The sequence below is a fragment of the Octodon degus genome, unplaced genomic scaffold (genome assembly GCF_000260255.1).
Source record: "Octodon degus isolate 3935 unplaced genomic scaffold, OctDeg1.0 scaffold00112, whole genome shotgun sequence".
Taxonomy (NCBI): Eukaryota; Metazoa; Chordata; class Mammalia; order Rodentia; family Octodontidae; genus Octodon; species Octodon degus.
The window spans coordinates 6,390,576-6,410,897 of NW_004524688.1; the positions used below are offsets into that span (position 1 = coordinate 6,390,576).

Below are 20,322 nucleotides of genomic sequence, written 5' to 3' on the forward strand. Positions count from 1 at the left end.
CTGTCACTGGAAGACCCCACACCAGCAGCAGGGCCTGATGCAAGCTGAGAAATCACAGGCCTGGGTCTCATTACTATGTAAATCTCTCTTGCACTCTTGCACCACCCTGTGTGTCCCTATAAATGGTTTCATCCATTTATTCCAGGTGAATATACAAAGGGCTACCACAGTCTCCTTAACTTGCTCCACCTGAGCACACAGACAATGGCAGGCCCTCCTGATGCTCTTGGAAGCAAGATGCTGCCCTCTTAGATGCCTTGCAGGGGCAGGGGGCCCATGCTACCCTTTAGGACATGCGTTCCTGAAATAAGGCCTGGTCATTTACCTCCAGAGGCTAAAAAAGCAACAATGTTCCCCCTGCAGAGCCCCCAACTGAGTTCCAAATGACGATCATTTGGACAGGTCCAGATTCTGGATTCAGCCCAACACCTGACCCGAAGGGTGCAGAGTGCAGAGCCCTTGTCCACCCACTGCCCACCACTGGCAACACCACCGTGAGAAGCACTTAGGGGTCTGGAATGCCTGACAAACCCGAAGAGACCCATGGGAAAAGGTCAGCCAGACAGTGTGGCATGGCCCTGGGACACTGGGTGGCTGCAGCAGGAAACAAAGTCAGCCAAAATGGCTATGTCTCTCAGGTCTGCTCAATTCTTGAGAAAAGGCTCTTCCGACGTGATCGGGGCCTGCAGGTGGGAAGCCAAGGACCACAGGACACCTTTTTGAGCTCTCTGGTGAGCCCCAATACTAGGGCCCATCTGGTTCTTTGGGTTGCCAGTTTTGTTTTGGATTTTTCCCTGAAAGTTAAGTAACCCTTTGAGCATAGCAATTAGGAAGAGTGGGCGCTGGAAGCTCGGGGCCTCCCTAGGAGGCAGCAGCTGCTTCTTTGTTCTCATTTCCCTGGCCTCTGGTCTGGCGCCCCGCTCCTGCGCCGGCTCTGGGATGCGCGGTCTGCATCCCCAGTTCCCCGGGTGGCCGCACCTAGGAGCACTGGTGGCCGCGCAGCGATGACCGGGAGTAACCCGGCCCTCTGCGCCCTCAGCCAGGGTCAACGACCGAGCTCTACCGCGGCCTGCGCAGCGCCGAGCGGCCTGCCGCCGGCCATCACCCTATCGCCTAGCAACGCCCACTCGCGCGCCGCCATTGGCCCAATGCGTAGAACTCCAAAATTCGATTGGCTACGGCAGAGAAGCAGGCCACGCCTCCAGCTCCGCGCGCACCGCGAAGGCTGAGCGAATGCGGGGACGCGGGCTCGTACCCGAGGCTAGAGCTCGAGTTGTCCCCCCCGCGTGACCCTACATGGTTCCCGCATAGTCCCCAGTGTGGCCCAAGCACTCCCATCTCGCATCACCGGCGTGCAGCGCCCACGTGGCCCGCGAACACGGGGACTTCGGAACTGTACTCTGTGCTCCGGCTCGCGCGGGAACGGAAGCGAACGCGGACGGGGGGCGGCGCGCGCGGGCATCACCCCACGGCGGCGGCGCGCCGGGTCCTGGGGCGCAGCCCCGACGCTCATTGGCCTGGGCGGCGCAGCCAAGCTGTCAGCCCATGTGGCGTGGCCGCGCGGGGATGGCCGCGGTTTAAATAGCGCCAGCGCGGCCTAGAGGGAGCCAGAGAGACGCAGCGGCGCCCCTCGCTCCTCCAGCCGCGCTCCGCTCTCTTCGTCCCCGCCAGCCGCCTGGTCCAGGTACGCGGCGCCGCGGGGCCCCAGGGTCTGGATCCGACCCCGGCTGGAGCGCAAGGGCGGGTGACTTTCTTGGGTTCGGCGGGTGGGTGCCGACCTCCGACCCTGCGTCCACAAAGGCTGCGGGCTCTGGGCCCTGCGGTTTCGGCGCCGCCCCCCGATCAGTGCGGGGGGGGGGAGGTGGAGTGGGGGGAGGCCCCGGCACGTGGGCGCCAGGCCGCGGGGGGTGGGGGTGGGCGCCGCGACTTTGCGCCGACCCGCGTGGATATCCGGGGCCTTCCTAGTACAGGGGCTTCACCGCGGGGCACCAGCGCTAGTTGGGGAGGAGCTGGGTGCGGCGCTGGGAGCGCACGAGGCCCTGGGCTCAGCGGAAATGGCTGGGCTGGCCCGGCCTCTCCCCTCGCTCTGGGGCGGCGCAGGATCCTCCACGCAGCATCGCTGCCGCGCGGCCTGAGTTCTCTGGGCCGGTTCAGGACTCTAGGGCAGGTGCCTCGGGGACTTGGGCCCGGAGCCCGCTGCCGTCTCAGCCTGGGCACGGCCTTACCTGAGCGCATCTGGCAAGACCGGTGCCCCAAGTTGCTGGAAGAGTCCTACCGGCCGGGGACACCTTTCCCCTACCTCCGCCAGACTTTGGCACCCCACAGTGCTCAGGCCTGTCGCCTAGGTCCCTTCCTGGCCCAGCATCTAGCCCGGTCTGGGTGGGAGCGACCTCCACCCCCCCAGCACAGGGGACCGCACAGCCCCTCAGTGGCCTGAGGTGGCGCCTCTGCTCTCCCTCAGTGCTGGGACTAGGTGGTCTCTATACCCTGCCTGCTTCTGTGCCTGGGGTGGAGGGCCCAGTAGCAAGAGATTGTAGGGCAGTAGGCACTGTGGGTTCACCTCGGGTCAAGGCCTCAAATGCCAGGCCAGTGCTAAGACCCCAACACCTAGCCCACTCATTGAGAGGTGGGGGCGGGACCCGGAGCTCCTGGCCTCCAATCCCTACCCTCAGGGGAGCCGCACCAGCCGACTTGGGACCTACCCTGAGCCTCTAGCCAGCCCCTAAACACCCTAATTATCGTGCTGGACATGTGAGAGTAGCCACATTATGGGTGCTGAGACTGTGGATAGGGTGTGTTCTGACCACGTGTGGGGCCTGTGCTACCTCCCTGCAGAGAGGAGCCATGGAGGAGGTAGTGATTGCTGGTATGTCCGGGAAGCTGCCCGAGTCAGAAAACTTACATGAGTTTTGGGCCAACCTCATTGGTGGTGTGGACATGGTCACAGATGATGACCGACGATGGAAGGCAGGTGAGTGCTACAGAGGGGCTAAGAGCCAGCTTTGCCCTTTCCCTTGCTAATGACTTGTAGCCTGGTCAACCTTTTGGCTGCATTGTTCCTGCCTATGTCGGGAGCCAACAGTCAGGCAACTAGGTGCTCAGAGACGATGGTTTGACTCTTTCATGCCCCATAGAGCAGCTCTACCTGATAGACAAGTGTGTGAGTCAGCATGGTGGGCCCCAGTCAGCCTCTAGCCCTTCAGAGGGTCTTCCAGTGGGGTTCTATGTGTTTTGGCAGGGGATCCTTCTTGGAGATCAGGCTAGGGTCACCAGTTCTATCAAGAGCTAGTGTCTACCCATCCCAGGGAGCCTCCCGGATTCTACCCTGGCTGCAGGGGCCTGTGAGGCCTGTGGGTGCCTCTGTCAGGAGAAAGACATCTGCCTTGTCCCACAGGGCTCTATGGCCTGCCCCGGCGGTGTGGCAAGCTGAAGGACCTATCCAAGTTTGACGCCTCCTTCTTCGGAGTCCACCCCAAGCAAGCCCATACAATGGACCCTCAGATCCGGCTGCTGTTGGAGGTCACCTATGAGGCCATTGTGGACGCAGGTGGGTTGTAGTGGAGCTGCTGGTCTCCTAGCTTCTGCTTTCCAGAGTCTCGTTGACAGGGCACGAGCCAGGCTGGTGGCAAAGCTCTTTCCTACTGTGCTTGAGGCCCTAGGTTCCATCCTGTGTTGCAAAAAAAAGAAAAATATGCAGTGTCCACAATATTTTTTAGGCTCTAAGAACCTCACAAGTGGAGCATGGCCTGGCCCAGCTTCCCTGGTCTTATCTTCATTCTGGCCTAACCTGGGGCCACTGGCTTAGGAGGCAGGGGCGCCTGACAGCCCGTTTCACAATTGTACACTGGCACTGTCCCAGACATGCCCGGGGCCCCAGTTAACTCACTCCCCATGTTTGGTCTTGGGGTAAGGGCAGGACTGACAGTAGAGCAGTGTCAGGGCAGGGTGGCTCAGTTTCTGCTGCCCACACTGTGGCCACTGTACATCTACCCTCCACTGCAGGGTCCCTGTTCAGAGAGGGCCAAGTACTGCCTCCACTCCTCCTCCACTTTTGCTCCTGATAACCCTGCTCCTCTGCCACCCTGTCTCTCCCCAAGGCCTCTGGTCAGTAGATGCTGGCTGGCCCAGAGTTGCCATTAAGGCAGATGGGGTTCACTTGCACATACCCTTAGGTCCATTGCCAACCCGGTGAGGTAAGACTGAGCTGCCTCCACGGTGGCAGAGCAGGCCTTTGCCTCAGGCTTTTCCTGCTGCCCAGGCTCCACCCCGAGGCCTTGGGCACAACTCCCTGGGGGCTGTCCACTGTCCTCTCCTTTCCTAGCCCAGACACTTAGCCTTTGTCTCCTTGTATCTACTTATCTGAGTCTGTGCTGGGGCAAGCTGCCCTTGGAGCTGGGGTGCTCATTGGACAGTAAGCTCCTCAGACCCGCTAAAAGGCCAAGGGATTTGCCTGGGGACAATGGTGTCCTCTGTCCTTCTGGCCGCCACCCAACCTAGGCGTTGGGGACCCACTTGATCCCTGATGCCCCATCTCCTCTGTGTCCTGGTTCTTGCTTTTCAGCCCTACCTTAACTGGCAAGTCCAGGCACCCCCCACCTCTCTGTCCCAATGCCCTGGTAGAACCACCCACACTCCCAGGCCCTTTGAGGCCTGCTGGGCCAGAGCCCCTGCCCGAGCCTGCCAAGCCCAGGGCTGGGTCCTTCCTCTGCAGAGCCATGTTAGAGTGTCAGTTTTGACTCCTACTCCTGCAGGTATCAACCCAGCCTCACTCCGAGGGACGAACACCGGTGTCTGGGTGGGTGTGAGTGGCTCAGAGGCTTCAGAGGCCCTGAGCCGAGATCCAGAGATGCTTGTGGGCTACAGCATGGTGGGCTGCCAGCGTGCAATGATGGCCAACCGCATTTCCTTCTCCTTTGACTTCAAAGGTGGGTTTTTTCGTAGTCTTCTGGGAACTGGGGTGGCTGAGCCTAGTCTTGGGTCTTGGAGGTCCTCACACAGTAGCAGAGGCCCCAGGGGTTTGGGCCAACCCTTCACACGTGTCTGACTCACTGGGGTCGGAAAGGGGCAATGAAGTACTCAGGGCCTGACAGTCACACCTTCTTGTACGATGTCCACAGGGCCCAGCGTCGCCCTGGACACAGCCTGCTCCTCTAGCCTGATGGCACTGCAGAATGCCTACGAGGCCATCCGCAGTGGGGTGTGCCCAGCTGCCATCGTGGGTGGCATCAACGTGTTGCTCAAGCCTAACACCTCTGTGCAGTTTATGAAGCTGGGCATGCTCAGCCCCGAGGGCATGTGCAAGTCCTTCGATGAAACAGGTGAGGGCAGCAGGAAGCCTGAGCAAGGCTCCCTTCCATACTGCCTGCCTCTTGCAGCTCCACCTGACACCCTGCAGAGTCCCAGCAGCCCTGGGGTCCCCTTCCCAGAGCAGACAGCATCTTTGAAGTGCTGAGCAGGACACCTCACCCACCACCCATCCTCCTGGGTGGGCTGAGCCCCACTGAGGTGCTTTCTGGCCTAGGGAGTGGATACTGCCGCTCAGAGGCTGTGGTGGCTGTCTTGCTGACCAAGAAGTCCTTGGCCCCACGGGTGTACGCCACTATCCTGAATGCTGGCACCAACACAGATGGTTCCAAGGAACAGGGTGAGCATGGGGGTGGTAGTACCAGGCTGCCGCAGATGAGGTAATGGGGACGCTTAGGCCTTACAGACCCCTGACTCCTACAGGCGTGACGTTCCCCTCTGGAGAAGCCCAGGAGCAGCTCATCCGCTCCCTGTACCTGCCAGCTGGACTAGCGCCAGAATCCCTTGAGTATATCGAAGCCCATGGCACAGGCACCAAGGTGAAGGCCCTGTGTTCCCCACCCCACCCACACTGGCGAGTTCCCTGGCTGGAGCCCTGACTCCACATCCCCTACAGGTGGGAGACCCCCAGGAGCTGAACAGCATCACTCGGGCCCTGTGTACCTCCCGTCAGGACCCACTGCTGATTGGGTCCACGAAGTCCAACATGGGGCACCCAGAGCCTGCCTCGGGGCTTGCGGGTCTGGCCAAGGTAAGTAGCAGAGCAGAACTGATTTGGTGCTGGACAGCCATGCAGAGTAGGCAGCACATACCTATCTTGCCTAGTGGAAGCCAGGTTTGCCACCAGGAGCCCCCATGCTATCTTCCACATTCTGCTGAGCTGAGCTGCTCTTGGGGCCCATCCACAGAAAACTCAGGTGGGGTGGAGGGCAGACAGGAAAGCAGCTGGCCAAACAGGTGGGTGTTTACTTAGCCACCTTGGCTTAGCAGTGGAGATTTTGGAGTCAGGACGGACCAGTGCCCCTTTTGGGGTCCCCTCCTGTACACCTCTGTGTCCTCACTGATTAGCTGGCTGTGCATGAGGACTGGTATGGTAGCCTAGAGGATTTACCATCCTTTGGCTTATGCTCAAGCCTGCAGCCCTTCCATCTGGTGTCCACATACACCTGGGAAGTGACAGGGACCCTGGTGAACCCAAAGGCCCAGGGGCAAGGATCCATGCCAAACACCTCATTGCTTGGTGCTAGGCTGAGGACAACCACTGGTCCCCTGTGGTGGCTGAGCCCTGCAGGGTCAGCTGCCCACCTGCATGTACTCTGGCTACAGGTTCTGCTATGCCTGGAGCATGGGCTCTGGGCCCCCAACCTGCACTTCCACACCCCCAACTCTGAGATCCCAGCCCTGACTGACGGGCGGCTGCAGGTGGTGGACCGGCCTCTGCCTGTTCGCGGTGGCAACGTGAGCATCAATTCTTTTGGCTTTGGAGGCTCCAACGTGCACGTCATCCTCCAGCCCAACAAGAAGCAGCCCCCTGCACCTGCCCCTGATGCAGCCCTGCCTCGCCTGCTGCGGGCCAGCGGGCGGACCCTAGAGGCTGTGCAGAGCCTGCTGGAACAGGGTTGCCAGCACAACCAGGACCTAGCCTTTGTGAGCATGCTCAATGACATTGCAGCCACCCCACCATCAGCCATGCCCTTCAGGGGTTATGCCGTGCTGGGTGTGGAGGGTGGTGGCCAGGAAGTGCAGCAGGTGCCTTCGGGCAAGCGCCCACTCTGGTTCATTTGCTCAGGTAAGCCCGAACCTGCACCCACACCCTCAGTGGCTCCCCAAGGTCCAGCCCCTCTGTTGAAGGGTGAAGGGCAGGTTGGCACTGGCCAAGTTACTGTTACTCTTTGACACAGGGATGGGCACACAATGGTATGGGATGGGAGTGAGCCTCATGCGTCTGAATGGCTTCCGTGACTCCATCCTGCGCTCTGATGAGGCCCTGAAGCCAGTTGGACTGAAGGTGTCCAATTTGGTGCTGAGCACAGAGGAAAACACCTATGATGATGTCGTCCACGCTCTTGTGAGCCTCACTGCCATCCAGGTGAGTACCTGCCTGGTGTTAGGCCCTGGGGCACTCCTGTCATCAGAGCCTCTCGCGCTGCAGTGACTGTGGTCTGTCCAGCTCATGGGCATGGGGTCTGAGGCAGAAGAGGGCTTCTCTTATGCCTAGCAGGAAGACCTCAGAGGCTGGCATAACGGCAGGTGGCCTGGGAGACCAAAGGGGCTGGGCAGGGTAGCCCAGAGGCCAGTGTGATGTGTCCTTTCCCTGTCTACAGATTGCTCTCTTAGACCTGCTAACCTCTGTGGGCCTTAAACCTGATGGGATCATCGGGCACTCGCTGGGGGAAGTGGCCTGTGCCTATGCCGATGGCTGTGTCTCCCAGGAGGAGGCTGTGCTTGCAGCCTACTGGAGAGGCCAATGTGTCAAGGAAGCCAGCCTCCCATCAGGCACCATGGCTGCTGTGGGTAGGCATCAACCTGTGACCCCCTCAACTCCTCCATAGACCCCTAGGCCCCTTGGAAAGAGGCTTCTGGCACTTCCAAAAGGGGAATGGGTTGCCCACCCCCACCCCACCCCCCGGAGGCCGTGCTGCCCAGATAGCTGTGTGGAAGTTCCCAGGGCCAGTAGGCTTTCTGACAGTCCACTTACAAGATACTGGCTGGTAATAGCTTGTTCCTCTGCCACCTGTGAGGCCCATTAGGGCAGGGTGGTGAGGCCCAGGCCCCTGTAGTCCCTCTAGGATCACTGTCAGGGACTGGCCTCAGGAGTCACCCCCATAATAACCCCTCTGCCTGGAAGCAAAGGAGACGGGTGAAAGCGGCTTGAGAAGGTTCTTGGAGGCTGTCATTAGACTCTCTCTGTCATTAAGGCCAGTGCTCCTGGCTCCACACTGTGCCCACAACTGCATCCTCTCTGGTCAGAAAGAGTAGTTGGTGGGAGCTCAGGCTGTCCTCTGAGACCAGTTCTGCTCACAGGCTTGTCCTGGGAGGAGTGTAAACAGCGTTGTCCCCCTGGCATCGTCCCCGCCTGCCACAACTCTGAGGACACAGTGACCATCTCCGGACCTCAGGTGGGCCTGCCTTCAGGGATGAGGTGGCCCTGTGAGGCTTCAGTCTGTACCTATCAAGTTCTGAGAGGCCTTGACCTAAGCCACACTTGTCACCAGACCTGTCCCTGCCCTCTCAGGTGGGCTCCCCTCCCTGCCCTGCCCCATAACCTGAGCTTGGTAGATGGAACTGGGTGCGTGCCCAACCAGGCAAGCCAGGCCAGGGCCCCTCTCATCTCTCCTGATGCCCCAGGCTGCAGTGAGCAAGTTCGTGGAGCAGCTGAAGCAGGAAGGAGTGTTCGCCAAGGAGGTGCAGACAGGCGGCATCGCCTTCCACTCCTATTTCATGGAGGCTATTGCACCCACGCTGCTGCTTGCGCTCAAGAAGGTGGGTGCCCGTGGTGTGCACAAGGCCCCATGGGAGCCAAAGAGCTGCACCACCTGTGCTGACCCTGCTCCTGTGTGCAGGTGATCCGGGCCCCGCAGCCGCGCTCTGCCCGCTGGCTCAGCACTTCCATCCCTGAGGCCCATTGGCAGAGCACCCTGGCCCACACCTTCTCTGCGGAATATAATGTCAACAACCTGGTGAGCCCAGTGCTATTCCAGGAGGCTCTGCGCCACATCCCTGAGGATGCTGTGGTGGTGGAGATTGCACCCCACGCCCTACTGCAGGTGCACACTGGGCTATGGGTGGACTGGCATTGACAGCAGGGAAGAAGTGGTAGGGAGCCCTCTAACCTCTGCCTGCCTGCAGGCTGTCCTGAAGCGGGGCCTGAAGCCCAGCTGCACCATTGTACCCCTGATGAAGAGGGACCACAAGAACAACCTTGAGTTCTTCCTTACCAACATTGGGAAGCTCCACCTTGCAGGGTGAGCCCCCAGAGTTGCAGTGGTATGGGCAGGTGGCCTGTGGGAATCAGGTAGCTGAACCAAGTACCTTGGTGGCATTCTAGCTGTGGGCCTCCCCCTTTTTCCTTTGGACCCTACCCCCAAGCCAGATAGCTATTGCTGCTCACCCCCCCTTTCCCCACACCAGCATTGACGTCAACCCTAATGGCTTACTACCTCCTGTGGAGTTCCCAGCACCCCGAGGAACCCCCCTCATCTCCCCTCACATCAAGTGGGACCACAGCCAGACCTGGGATGTACCAGCTGCAGAGGATTTCCCAAATGGCTCAAGCTCCTCCTCCGCCACCATCTACAACATTGGTGAGGGCCCAGAGGTGGGTGGATGGACCTTTCCTTATTGGACCTGTTGGCATACAGGCCCTGAGGCTTGTTTTTGCCTACAGATACCAGTCCCGAGTCCCCTGATCACTACCTGGTAGACCACTGCATTGATGGCCGTGTCCTCTTCCCTGCCACTGGCTACTTGTTCCTCGTCTGGAAGACTCTGGCTCGCAGCCTTAGCCTAGCCGTAGAGCAGACACCTGTGGTGTTTGAGGGTGTGACACTGCACCAGGCCACCATCCTGCCCAAGACAGGTGAGGGCGCTGTCGGGTGGGGACAGCTGGAGGGTCCACAGCCAGGCTCTGACCTTGGTGCTCTACAGGTACCGTACCCCTGGAGGTGCGGCTTCTGGAGGCTGCCCACACTTTTGAAGTGTCTCACAATGGCAACCTGTTAGTGAGCGGTGAGTGAAGCTGCCCACCAGGGGCTGGGGCATGTCAATTCAGCCAGCTGCCCAGTGCTCAGGCTCTCCTGCCACCCCTGCCCACAGGGAAGGTGTACCAGTGGGAGGACCCCAACCCCAAGCTCTTCGACTACCCAGAAGGCCTGAGTCCCAGGGAGCCTGTGTCCACTCTCTGCCTATCTCCATTGGATGTGTACAAGGAGCTGCGGCTGCGTGGTTATGACTATGGCCCTCACTTCCAGGGCATCTTCGAGGCCAGCCCCAGAGGTGGGCATGCACACCCCATCATCATTGCATAGACACCAGAGTCCTGACTGCTATGGCTGTCACTGGCAGTATGAGGTGGAGTAGATAGTCCAGGGCTCTGACCAAGGTCCTCCCTCAGGTGAACAGGGCAAGCTGCTCTGGAAAGACAACTGGGTGACTTTCCTGGACACCATGCTGCAGATTACCATCCTTAACAGCAACCAGCGCAGCCTGTGTCTGCCCACCCGCTTCACTGACCTGCGTATCGACCCTACTGTCCACCTGCAGAAGGTGCAGGTGCTGCCAGATAAGACCCAAGGTAAAAAAAATAAAGACCCAAGGTAGTCTTACTGCACCCTTGCCCCAATGCCTACATCCTGCCCAGTGCTGCCCTCACTCACCTGCCTGTCCCCACAGTGGTTGACGTTGTGGTGAGCTCCACTCTGAGCACAATAGTGGCCGGTGGTGTCCACATCATGCAGCTACACACAACATCAGCCCCACGGCGGCAGCAGGAGAACATGGTGCCCACCCTGGAGAAGTTCTGCTTCACACCTCACATGGAGGCAGGGTGCCTGTCTGAGAATATGGCCCTGCAGGAGGAGCTGCAGCTGTGCAAGGGTGAGACGTCATCCTGGCCTCGCGAGATGCCAGCCAGGAGCTGCCTCTCCATGCCGACCCCACACCTGCCTTTCTCTCCTCCCCGTGCGCGCCCCCACCCCACCCCCAGTTTGCATGGCTGTGAACTGTCCTAGTCTCTGCAAGGGGCTTTAAGGCCTCATTTGCCACAATGGGCCATGCACTAGTTTGAAGGAATTGATCCCCACCGCCTGCCCTCGGCTAGTCCCTGGGTCCTTCAGCCGTCGGCTTGTCCTCTGGGCTCTGGGTGGTAGCTGGGCAACTCAAACTCAAGTCTTTCTCTCCTCCCCAGGGATGGCACAAGCACTGCAGACCAAGGCAGCCCAACAGGGGCTGAAGATGGTGGTGCCTGAGCTGGATAGAACCCTAACACCCCAAGAAGCCCTGCAGCAGGGACTGCCCCGACTGCTGGCAGCTGCCTGTCAGCTGCAGCTAAATGGGAACCTGCAGCAGGCACTGGCACAGGAGAGAGCTCTGCTGCCCGAGGACCCTCTCCTCAGTGGCCTCCTTAACTCCCCAGCACTCAAGGCCTGCTTGGACACAGCCCTGGAGAACCTGCCTAGCCTGAAAATGAAGGTGGTAGAGGTGGGTGCCAGGTAGAGCCGCAGGACCAGGGAAGCTGCGCTCACAGTCCTTGGGCTGCCGTGCATCTCTCTTAGTAATTGTAAGATAATTCACCCAGCAGCCGGGCAGGAAGGTCAGGCTGAGGAGGGGCTCATGTGTGTGGTCTGTTCAGTCCCTACAGCCATCCTGAGAAGCCCTGGGCTCTGGTGTCAGGGAAGCCACAGTTAGACTGTGGAATAGGTGACCACCCTGCCCCAGGGACTTTCACAGAGCCCAAGATGTGGACCCTTGTTCAGCAGCAGCTGACCCAAGAACCTGTTCCTTTGCTGCAGGTGCTTGCTGGCGATGGTCACCTGTACACGCGCATCCCAGCCCTGCTCAACACCCACCCCATGCTGCAGCTGGACTACACAGCCACTGACCGCCATCCCCAGGCACTGGAGGCTGCCCAGGACAAGCTACACCAACATGAGGTTGCCCAGGGCCAGTGGGACCCAGTGGAACCTGCCCCCAGCAGCCTGGGTACAGTGGACCTCCTGGTGTGCAACAGTGCTGTGGCCACTCTGGGGGACCCGGCCCTGGCCCTGGCTAACATGGCAGCTGCCCTCAAGGAGGGCGGCTTTCTGCTGCTGCACACTGTGCTCAGAGAACACACCCTTGGGGAGATGCTGGCCTTCCTCACCTCGGAACCACAGAACGGGCCCAGCCTCCTGAGCCAGGTCCCACTGCTGGATTCGGGACTGGGTGGGGGTGGTGGGGGCCTGAGCTGGCAGGTGCTGACACCCAGTACCCCCTCAGGATGAGTGGGAGAGTCTGTTCTCGAAGACAGCACTGCGCCTGGTGGGCCTGAAAACATCATTCTATGGCTCTGCGATCTTCTTGTGCCGCCGGCCTGCCCCACAGGACAGCCCTATCTTCCTTCCTGTAGAGGACACCAGCTTCCGATGGGTGGACTCTCTAAAGGTCTGGCCCTGGAACTGGCTGCCCTGCCCTAGCACAGCCTGGAGACTACCCAGCAGCTGACCCTTGCCTTGCCCTACAGGATATTCTGGCTGAGGCATCCCCCCGGCCTGTGTGGCTGACGGCCCTGGGCTGCCCCACTTCAGGTGTGGTGGGCATGGTGAATTGTCTCCGCAAAGAGCCTGGCGGGCACCGGATTCGGTAGGAGGGATACCCACTGAGCTGTGCCACTGTCTGTCCCTCCCTACCCGTGCCTTCCTTCGGCTCCTCACTGCCTCTGCTTCTTGCAGGTGCATCCTGCTGTCCAATCTCAGCAGCATGTCTCGTGTCCCCAAGATGGACCCTGGCTCTGCAGAGCTGCAGAAGGTGCTAGAGGGCGACCTGGTGATGAATGTATACCGTGATGGGACCTGGGGTGCCTTCCGCCATTTTCTTCTGGAGCAGGGTGAGCCCACAGTACTTCCTGTCCTTTTCGGGCTGAGGCAGGTGGGAACCTGGCCAGCTGGACCCTGTGGCAGCCCTGTTTCTGTTCCCGCAGACAAGCCCAAGGAGCAGACAGCACATGCCTTTGTGAATGTCTTGACTCGTGGCGACCTTTCCTCCATCCACTGGGTCTGTTCCCCACTGAAGTATGCCCGGCCCATCAGCCCAGAAATGCAGCTGTGTACTGTGTACTATGCCTCACTCAACTTCCGGGACATCATGCTGGCCACGGGCAAGCTGTCCCCTGACGCCATCCCAGGTGCCAGCCAAGACGCTTTGTGGGTGTAGGGCAGGCCAGGGCAGCCCCTCCTGAGAATGAAAGGGAAATGTGGCACCACCATCAGGCTCACCTTTATCTGCTCCCAGGGAAATCGCTTAACCGGGACTGCTTGCTGGGCATGGAGTTCTCGGGGCGTGATGCACGAGGCCGGCGTGTGATGGGGCTGGTGCCCTCTGAAGGCCTGGCCACTTCTGTCCTACTGCCATCAACCTTCCTCTGGGATGTGCCCTCCAGTTGGTGAGTGGGCTGGGCTGCAGGTAGAGACCCTGCAGGATGTTGTGTGGTAGCCAGACCTGGCTAACTCTGCACTGTGTCTTCAGGACACTGGAGGAGGCAGCCTCTGTGCCCGTCGTCTACAGTACTGCCTACTATGCACTTGTGGCCCGGGGACGCATGAAGCATGGAGAGACAGTGCTTATCCACTCAGGCTCAGGCGGGGTGGGCCAGGCCTCAATTGCCATTGCCCTCAGCCTGGGCTGCCGTGTCTTTACCACCGTAGGTAAGGTCCCACCCTTCCCTGTGTGCCCTGGCCCCCAAGGCCCACCTGGCCTACAACCTACCTGGCACCTTGCCCTACAGGCTCAGCTGAGAAGCGGGCCTACCTCAAGGCCAGGTTCCCCCAGCTTGATGACACCAGCTTCGCCAACTCAAGGGACACGTCTTTTGAACAGCATGTGATGCTACACACAGGCGGGAAGGGTGAGTGCTGTCCTGAGCCCCCTACCCCAGGAGATTTGGTCCATCGGGTGGGGGCTCTGGGGAACAGTGGTGTGACCCTAAGGCCCTGTCTCCCTGCCTAGGCGTTGACTTGGTCCTCAACTCCCTGGCGGAAGAGAAGTTGCAGGCCAGCGTAAGGTGCCTGGCTCAGCATGGCCGCTTCCTGGAAATTGGCAAATTTGACCTTTCTAACAACCACCCATTAGGTGAGGCAGGCAGCACCTGGGGTAGGCAGTGGCTGGCAAGCCCCCTGTTGGGCAGCTCCTCTAATGAATATGGCCTCCTGCCCAGGCATGGGCATTTTCCTGAAGAACGTCACCTTCCACGGGATCCTGCTGGATGCACTCATGGAGGAAAACAACCCCCAGTGGCAAGAGGTGTCGGCCCTCCTTCAGGCTGGCATCCGTGATGGGGTGGTGCAGCCCCTTAAGTGCACTGTGTTTCCCAAGGCCAAGGTGGAAGATGCCTTCCGCTACATGGCCCAGGGGAAGCACATTGGCAAAGTCCTTGTCCAGGTGAGGGGGAGCACCCACATCCCCTGGCTCCAGCTGCCCAGTGGCTCTGGCCCTCATGGAGCGTCTGAGTGACTCCTGCTTGGCCACAGGTACACGAGGAAGAGCGAGAATGCAGCCTGCAGGGAGCACAGCCAGTCCCCATGGTTGCCATCTCCAAGACATTCTGTCCATCTCATAAGACCTATATCATCACGGGCGGCCTGGGCGGCTTTGGCCTTGAACTGGCAGAGTGGCTGCTGCTTCGAGGGGCCCAGAAGCTTGTGTTGACCTCTCGCTCTGGGATTCGCACAGGTGGGCAGGCGAGGGTGTGTAGGGGGCCAGCCTGGATGAGTGAGGGGCGCACACCCATCCTTCCTGGAGGCTGCACCTCTCTCCCCACCCATCCTAGCCCCAAGCCCCATGTCCCACAGGATACCAGGCCAAGCAGGTCAGTGACTGGAGGACCCGGGGTGTCCAAGTACTAGTGTCCACCCGAGACGCCAGCTCCCTGGAGGGAGCTCGTGCCCTCATCGCAGAGGCCTCGCAGCTCGGGCCAATTGGAGGCATCTTTAACCTGGCTGTGGTAAGGGAGGGATTCTTGTACCCCTGCCCTCCAAAACCAAGACCAGGGTGACAATAGCAGGGTTAGATGGAGGCCCAGCAGGTACTGAGGATGCCTATCCCCAGGTCTTGAGGGATGCCATGCTGGAGAACCAGACCCCAGAGCAGTTCCAGGATGTAAACAGACCTAAGTACAGTGGCACCCTGAACTTGGACAGGTAGGTCAGCACCGCCACCACCACCCCACACTGGCCTCTGCTGGGGTCTTTGGAGAACCAGGGAGCCCAGGCAGCAGCCTTCTCTGGCCAATTCCAGGGGAGGTGTGGGCAAGATGGGGTCTGGGCATGACAGTTGGCAGAGAGTGATGGGAGTGCCCACAGGGTGACCCGGGAAGCCTGCCCTGAGCTGGACTACTTTGTGGCCTTCTCCTCGGTGAGCTGTGGCCGTGGCAATATGGGCCAGAGCAACTACGGATTCGCCAACTCCACCATGGAGCGCATCTGTGAGCAGCGCCGGCATGATGGCCTCCCAGGTAGGCCCTGCCACTGCCCCCCGCCATCTACCTGTGTACCCAGAGCCCTCACTTACCAACCTCATACCCTTGCCACAGGCCTTGCTGTGCAGTGGGGTGCCATTGGTGACGTGGGCATTTTGCTGGACATGATGGGGAAGAGTGACACAGCCGTGGGTGGCACACTGCCCCAGCGCATTGCCTCCTGCCTGGAAGTGCTGGACCTCTTCCTGCAGCAGCCCCATGCAGTCCTCAGCAGCTTTGTGCTGGCTGAGAAGGCAGCAGCCCGTAAGGACAGCAAAGGACAACAGGACCTGGTACAGGCGGTGGCACACATTCTTGGTGAGCACTGTGTGGACTCTCCCCTAAAGGCCTTGTCCCAAGGTGGGCCTTGGCAAGACCTAGTTTCCCCAACTGTAGAAGGAATGAGTCACCGTTAGATATAGTAATCTATAGGGCTGGGCAAGATGCTGTGTGCTGACTGGCAGTTACGCTGCAGTTGGCGAAGGTGCACAGATCAGCCCCGAGCCATGGCACCTCTCATCTCAGCCTGGTGCCCACCCACACCAGCCCACCCCAGGCGCTCTGGAATGGTGCTCCATACTTCCCTCCCCAGGCATCCGTGATCTGGCTGGAATCAACATGGACACCTCACTTGCGGACCTGGGTCTGGACTCGCTCATGGGCGTGGAGGTGCGCCAGACCCTGGAGCGCGAGTTTGACCTGGTGCTATCTATGCGTGAGGTGCGGCAGCTCACACTGCAGAAGCTTCAGGAGCTGTCCTCCAAGCCTGGCCCAGCCAGTGGTGCGTGCAGGGTGATAGTCGGGGAGAGGGTGGCAGCAGGGGATGCTCAATGTACACATGTGGGAGCCAGCCTGACATCTGCTCTGTCCTTGCAGAGCTGGCGTCCCCCAAGGCCAAGGAGGGCATCCAGACCCGGCCACAGGCCCAGCTGAACCTGAGTACGCTTCTGGTGAACCCTGAGGGCCCCACCTTGACACGGCTCAACTCAGTGCAGAGTGCTGAACGGCCACTCTTCCTGGTGCACCCCATCGAGGGCTCTACCACTGTGTTCCACAACCTGGCTGCCAAGCTCAGCGTGCCGACCTATGGCCTGCAGTGCACCCAAGGTACATGTCTACACCTCTTGGGGTGGTCCCAGCTCAAGGTACCCCTCCCTGCTTGCTGAGCACCCAGTGCCACTGTTGCAGCTGCCCCACTGGACAGCATCCAGAGCCTGGCCGCCTACTACATCGACTGCATCAAGCAGGTACAGCCTGAGGGGCCCTACCGTGTGGCTGGCTACTCCTATGGTGCCTGTGTAGCCTTCGAGATGTGCTCCCAGCTGCAGGCCCAGCAGGGGCCAGCCCCCGCCAACAATAGCCTTTTCCTGTTTGATGGCTCGCACACCTATGTGCTGGCATACACCCAGGTAAGCCAGTTGGTGGGATCGCCCCATTGTCCAGCTCTTGGAGGGCCACTCCTGTGCTACAGCCACTGCCCTCCTCCCCTGTAGAGCTATCGTGCGAAGATGACCCCAGGCTGTGAGGCAGAGGCCGAGGCGGAGGCCATATGCTTCTTCGTGCAGCAGTTCACTGATGCTGAGCACAACAGGGTGAGTCGGGTTTGGACAGGTTGAGGTCAGGCTCTCTGACCCTGTGACACGGCTGGGGTCGAGCGGGCTTTGCTCCCACACTCAAGAGCCTCTCTTGTAGGTACTGGAGGCACTGCTACCACTAAAGGGCTTGGAGGACCGTGTGGCTGCCGCTGTGGACCTCATCACCCAGAGCCACCAGGGCCTGAGTCGCCGGGAGCTGAGCTTTGCCGCTCTGTCCTTCTACCACAAGCTGCGTGCAATCGAGCAGTACACACCTAAGGCCAAGTACCACGGCAATGTGACACTGCTCCGGGCCAAGACCGGAGGCGCCTATGGTGAGGATCTAGGTGCTGACTACAACCTCTCACAGGTGAGCAAGGAGGCAACACCCAGGGCCGGTGGCCAGATATGGTCTTGTCATGATACCTGGCTCACACAGTCACTGCCCGCAGGTGTGTGATGGGAAGGTGTCTGTGCATGTCATCGAGGGTGACCACCGCACACTGCTAGAGGGCAGTGGCCTGGAGTCCATCATCAGCATCATCCACAGCTCTTTGGCTGAGCCTCGTGTGAGTGTGCGGGAAGGCTAGGCTCCCAGCCACTGCTGGGCCCATCACCAGGGACCATGCCGACACCCCACACCCATTCCTGGTGTGCAGGGGCTGGGGAAGGTCCCGCTGGTGGAACCTGCCCACGGCCTAGTACCACCACCTCCCCTGGGGGCTGCTAAAGTAGGACTGTGACACATGTCCCATCTACCCGCCACATCCTAGTGGGCACCAGGGGACCCCAGAGCTGCTGACTCAGAGACACTTTTGGTCTGTGAAGAGCCAGTGGGACCGGCAGAGCCGGGCTGAGCCTTTTGTACCATGTGGAGTTGGCCACGCTGGTTGGTTATTGTTTCTCCATTTAGATTCTCATATTTATTACATTCCTGGGAAAGACCCCCAGGGCTGGTCCCCATCCTGTGAAGATGGCAGGCTCCTGGGGGGCACCACACCTTCTCTTTCTACTGTGCACATGTGCTGCCCAGGCCTGCCGGCAGGGGTCCCATCAACCAGACCCTGCTCCTGCTTACTGCAAGGAGGGCTGGTCCCTGGGTCCCCAGTTCCCGGCTGCACCCATGATGTAGGGCCAACCTGGCCCCGCGGACCGCACCGGGCACCAACCTGCATTTGTGTTTGTTTTACGATACACAATTCAAATTGCTGCTTAGATTTTGAATTTGATGTAACTGTCAGTGTAAAGAACCATGTCTAGATCTTGTTTCATTTTTACACCAACTTGATAAAAATGCTGCTCTTGATCCCATCCCCTGAGCCTCCCCACTATTAAAGCGCACGTGAGCTCCAGCTCTGGCTAAGTTCCTTTCTTCTTTCCTGACCTGCAATATGGGGTGCAGTGCCATCCTGCCATGGGTCCCCACCATGGCTCTCACATGAATGCCTGGTTGTGCGTCTGGGCTCCCCCAGGGAAAGGGATGCAGGCCAGAGCTGGCCGGGCACCCCTGAAGCATGGAGTAGGAGTGGGCCCGTGTAAGAGGCAGAGTGTCCTCCCAGATGGGTACCAAGGCGTTGGCCATCGTGTGTGGGGCTGAGAGGCAGGATTGTCTCCCTGGGGACTGTTCTGAAGGCACAGCTGATGGGACAGGGCCCTGTACGGATAACACTTGCCTTTCCTCAGTCAGCCAGCCGGGTACCACCTACCAGCACCTTGCTACTATGGGAAGGAAGTCCTCAAAAGAGGATGTCACAGCATGGCTCCCGTGTCCTGGCTAAGTGAGACACTCTGGGGAGGAAGCTAGGTGGAGTTTGGGTGGGAGGAAATGGGGTCAGAGGGCCCTGAGCACCTGAACCCCAAGAGTCAAGGGTCAGAGGTGGCTGGAGACCTAGAGAGGGCAGAGAGCAGCTGCCCATGCGTGTGTGGACTGGGAGGCACTGAGGCTGGTCAAGAACTGTGAAATTTACCGGGAAGTGTGGGCCTTCCTTGCCCCTGGAAATAGTGTCTGCCAGAAGGAAAGTTTCTTGATTTATCAGGCACTGAGTACCCAAAAATTGGAAATAATTACCCAAAATTAACTAACTAGTTACTAGTTAGCTCTGGTCCCACCTGAAAAGAAAAAAATTCTCACCAGGGATGGCGGTACACCCCTGTCATCCCAGTGCTTAGGAGGCTGAGGCAGTTGGATTGCTTTCAAAACCAGCCCGAACTGTCTCAAAAAAACAAAAGTAGGGCTTGCAAGATAGCTCAATGGACTAAGCACCTGCTTAGGCAAGCGCAGAGACCAGGGTTTGATCCCTGGCATCACATGCTGCACAGCTCTGCCCCTGGGAGTACTGAGCCACCAAGACTGGGGTGGTGGCACACGCCTGTAATCCCAGCACTGGGGAGGTTAAAAACTGGAGGATCTCTCCGGGTCCCAGCTGCATAATGAGACCCTGTACCAAATAAATGTAAAAAGTAAAACCTCTCAGCTCAGAATTCTGTCCAGCAAAAGTATTTAGAAATGAAGGGGAGATCATGACATTCTCAGATAAAGACAATTTGGTACTGTTATGGGTCACTTGGAATAGGAACCAGATCAGAAGCCAGATTGGAATTTGTAAGAGTATTACTGAGCTCAGGGCTGCCAGAAGTTGCTCACGCAGAAGACCAACAACGGCACCTAGCCCGTGAAGCAAGGAGCTTTTAAAACGAAAGTCACGTGACCAAGGGGTCTCACAGTTCGACAGTATGCACAACTTGCCTGTGTGGGGGCTTGTTGAGCAAGCCACTTTTACAAGACACATCTTAAACTCACTACGAAGTGCCCGGCTAGCTCAGTCGGTAGAGCATGAGACAAACTCACTACGTTTACAGGAATTAGATTAGGGAGTGGAGGGAGACAGTTACTCGGTTACTCATTATTAAACAGCCTTGAACAGAGCGTGAGGACACATTTCTTAGAGTAGATAACAGAAGCATAAGGGAACCAAATAGTTTTCCATAGTTACAGCTCAAAATTCACTTGACCCATTACAGTTACCAGTAAGAAAATTTTGTTACCTACCCTGACAGGGCAGTTGAAGGAAGTTCTCCAAACTAATAAAAGGACTTGGAAGAAAGTCAGATAAAAACTACAACTCTGTCTATACAATTCTAAATGTACGTAGAGGAGTACTTAAAAGGACTATAGAGCCGGGGAAATAGCTCAGTAGAATAAGCGCAAGGGCCTGAGTTCAATCCCCGGCTCTGCAA

General features: G+C 59.0%; 1 protein-coding gene across 1 annotated transcript; it reads left to right on the forward strand.

The window, feature by feature from the left end:
• Positions 1–1,327: 1,327 nt before the first annotated feature.
• On the forward strand, positions 1,328–18,437 carry Fasn (fatty acid synthase). Its single transcript, XM_004639460.2, has 43 exons — positions 1,328–1,684; positions 2,836–2,971; positions 3,395–3,547; positions 4,752–4,925; positions 5,118–5,318; positions 5,522–5,644; positions 5,728–5,843; positions 5,921–6,055; positions 6,631–7,093; positions 7,206–7,393; positions 7,629–7,818; positions 8,329–8,423; positions 8,653–8,787; positions 8,868–9,071; positions 9,154–9,269; positions 9,436–9,608; positions 9,692–9,883; positions 9,952–10,032; positions 10,120–10,299; positions 10,418–10,597; positions 10,696–10,899; positions 11,210–11,502; positions 11,814–12,200; positions 12,280–12,444; positions 12,524–12,642; positions 12,732–12,886; positions 12,980–13,183; positions 13,291–13,441; positions 13,525–13,703; positions 13,784–13,903; positions 14,005–14,127; positions 14,213–14,436; positions 14,526–14,727; positions 14,847–14,998; positions 15,103–15,194; positions 15,357–15,508; positions 15,587–15,829; positions 16,104–16,292; positions 16,388–16,618; positions 16,700–16,920; positions 17,005–17,103; positions 17,204–17,455; positions 17,538–18,437. The coding sequence occupies exons 2-43, from the start codon at positions 2,845–2,847 to the stop codon at positions 17,673–17,675; spliced, it is 7,521 nt and encodes a 2,506-aa protein (XP_004639517.1). The 5' UTR covers positions 1,328–1,684; positions 2,836–2,844; the 3' UTR covers positions 17,676–18,437.
• The last annotated feature ends 1,885 nt before the right edge of the window (positions 18,438–20,322 follow it).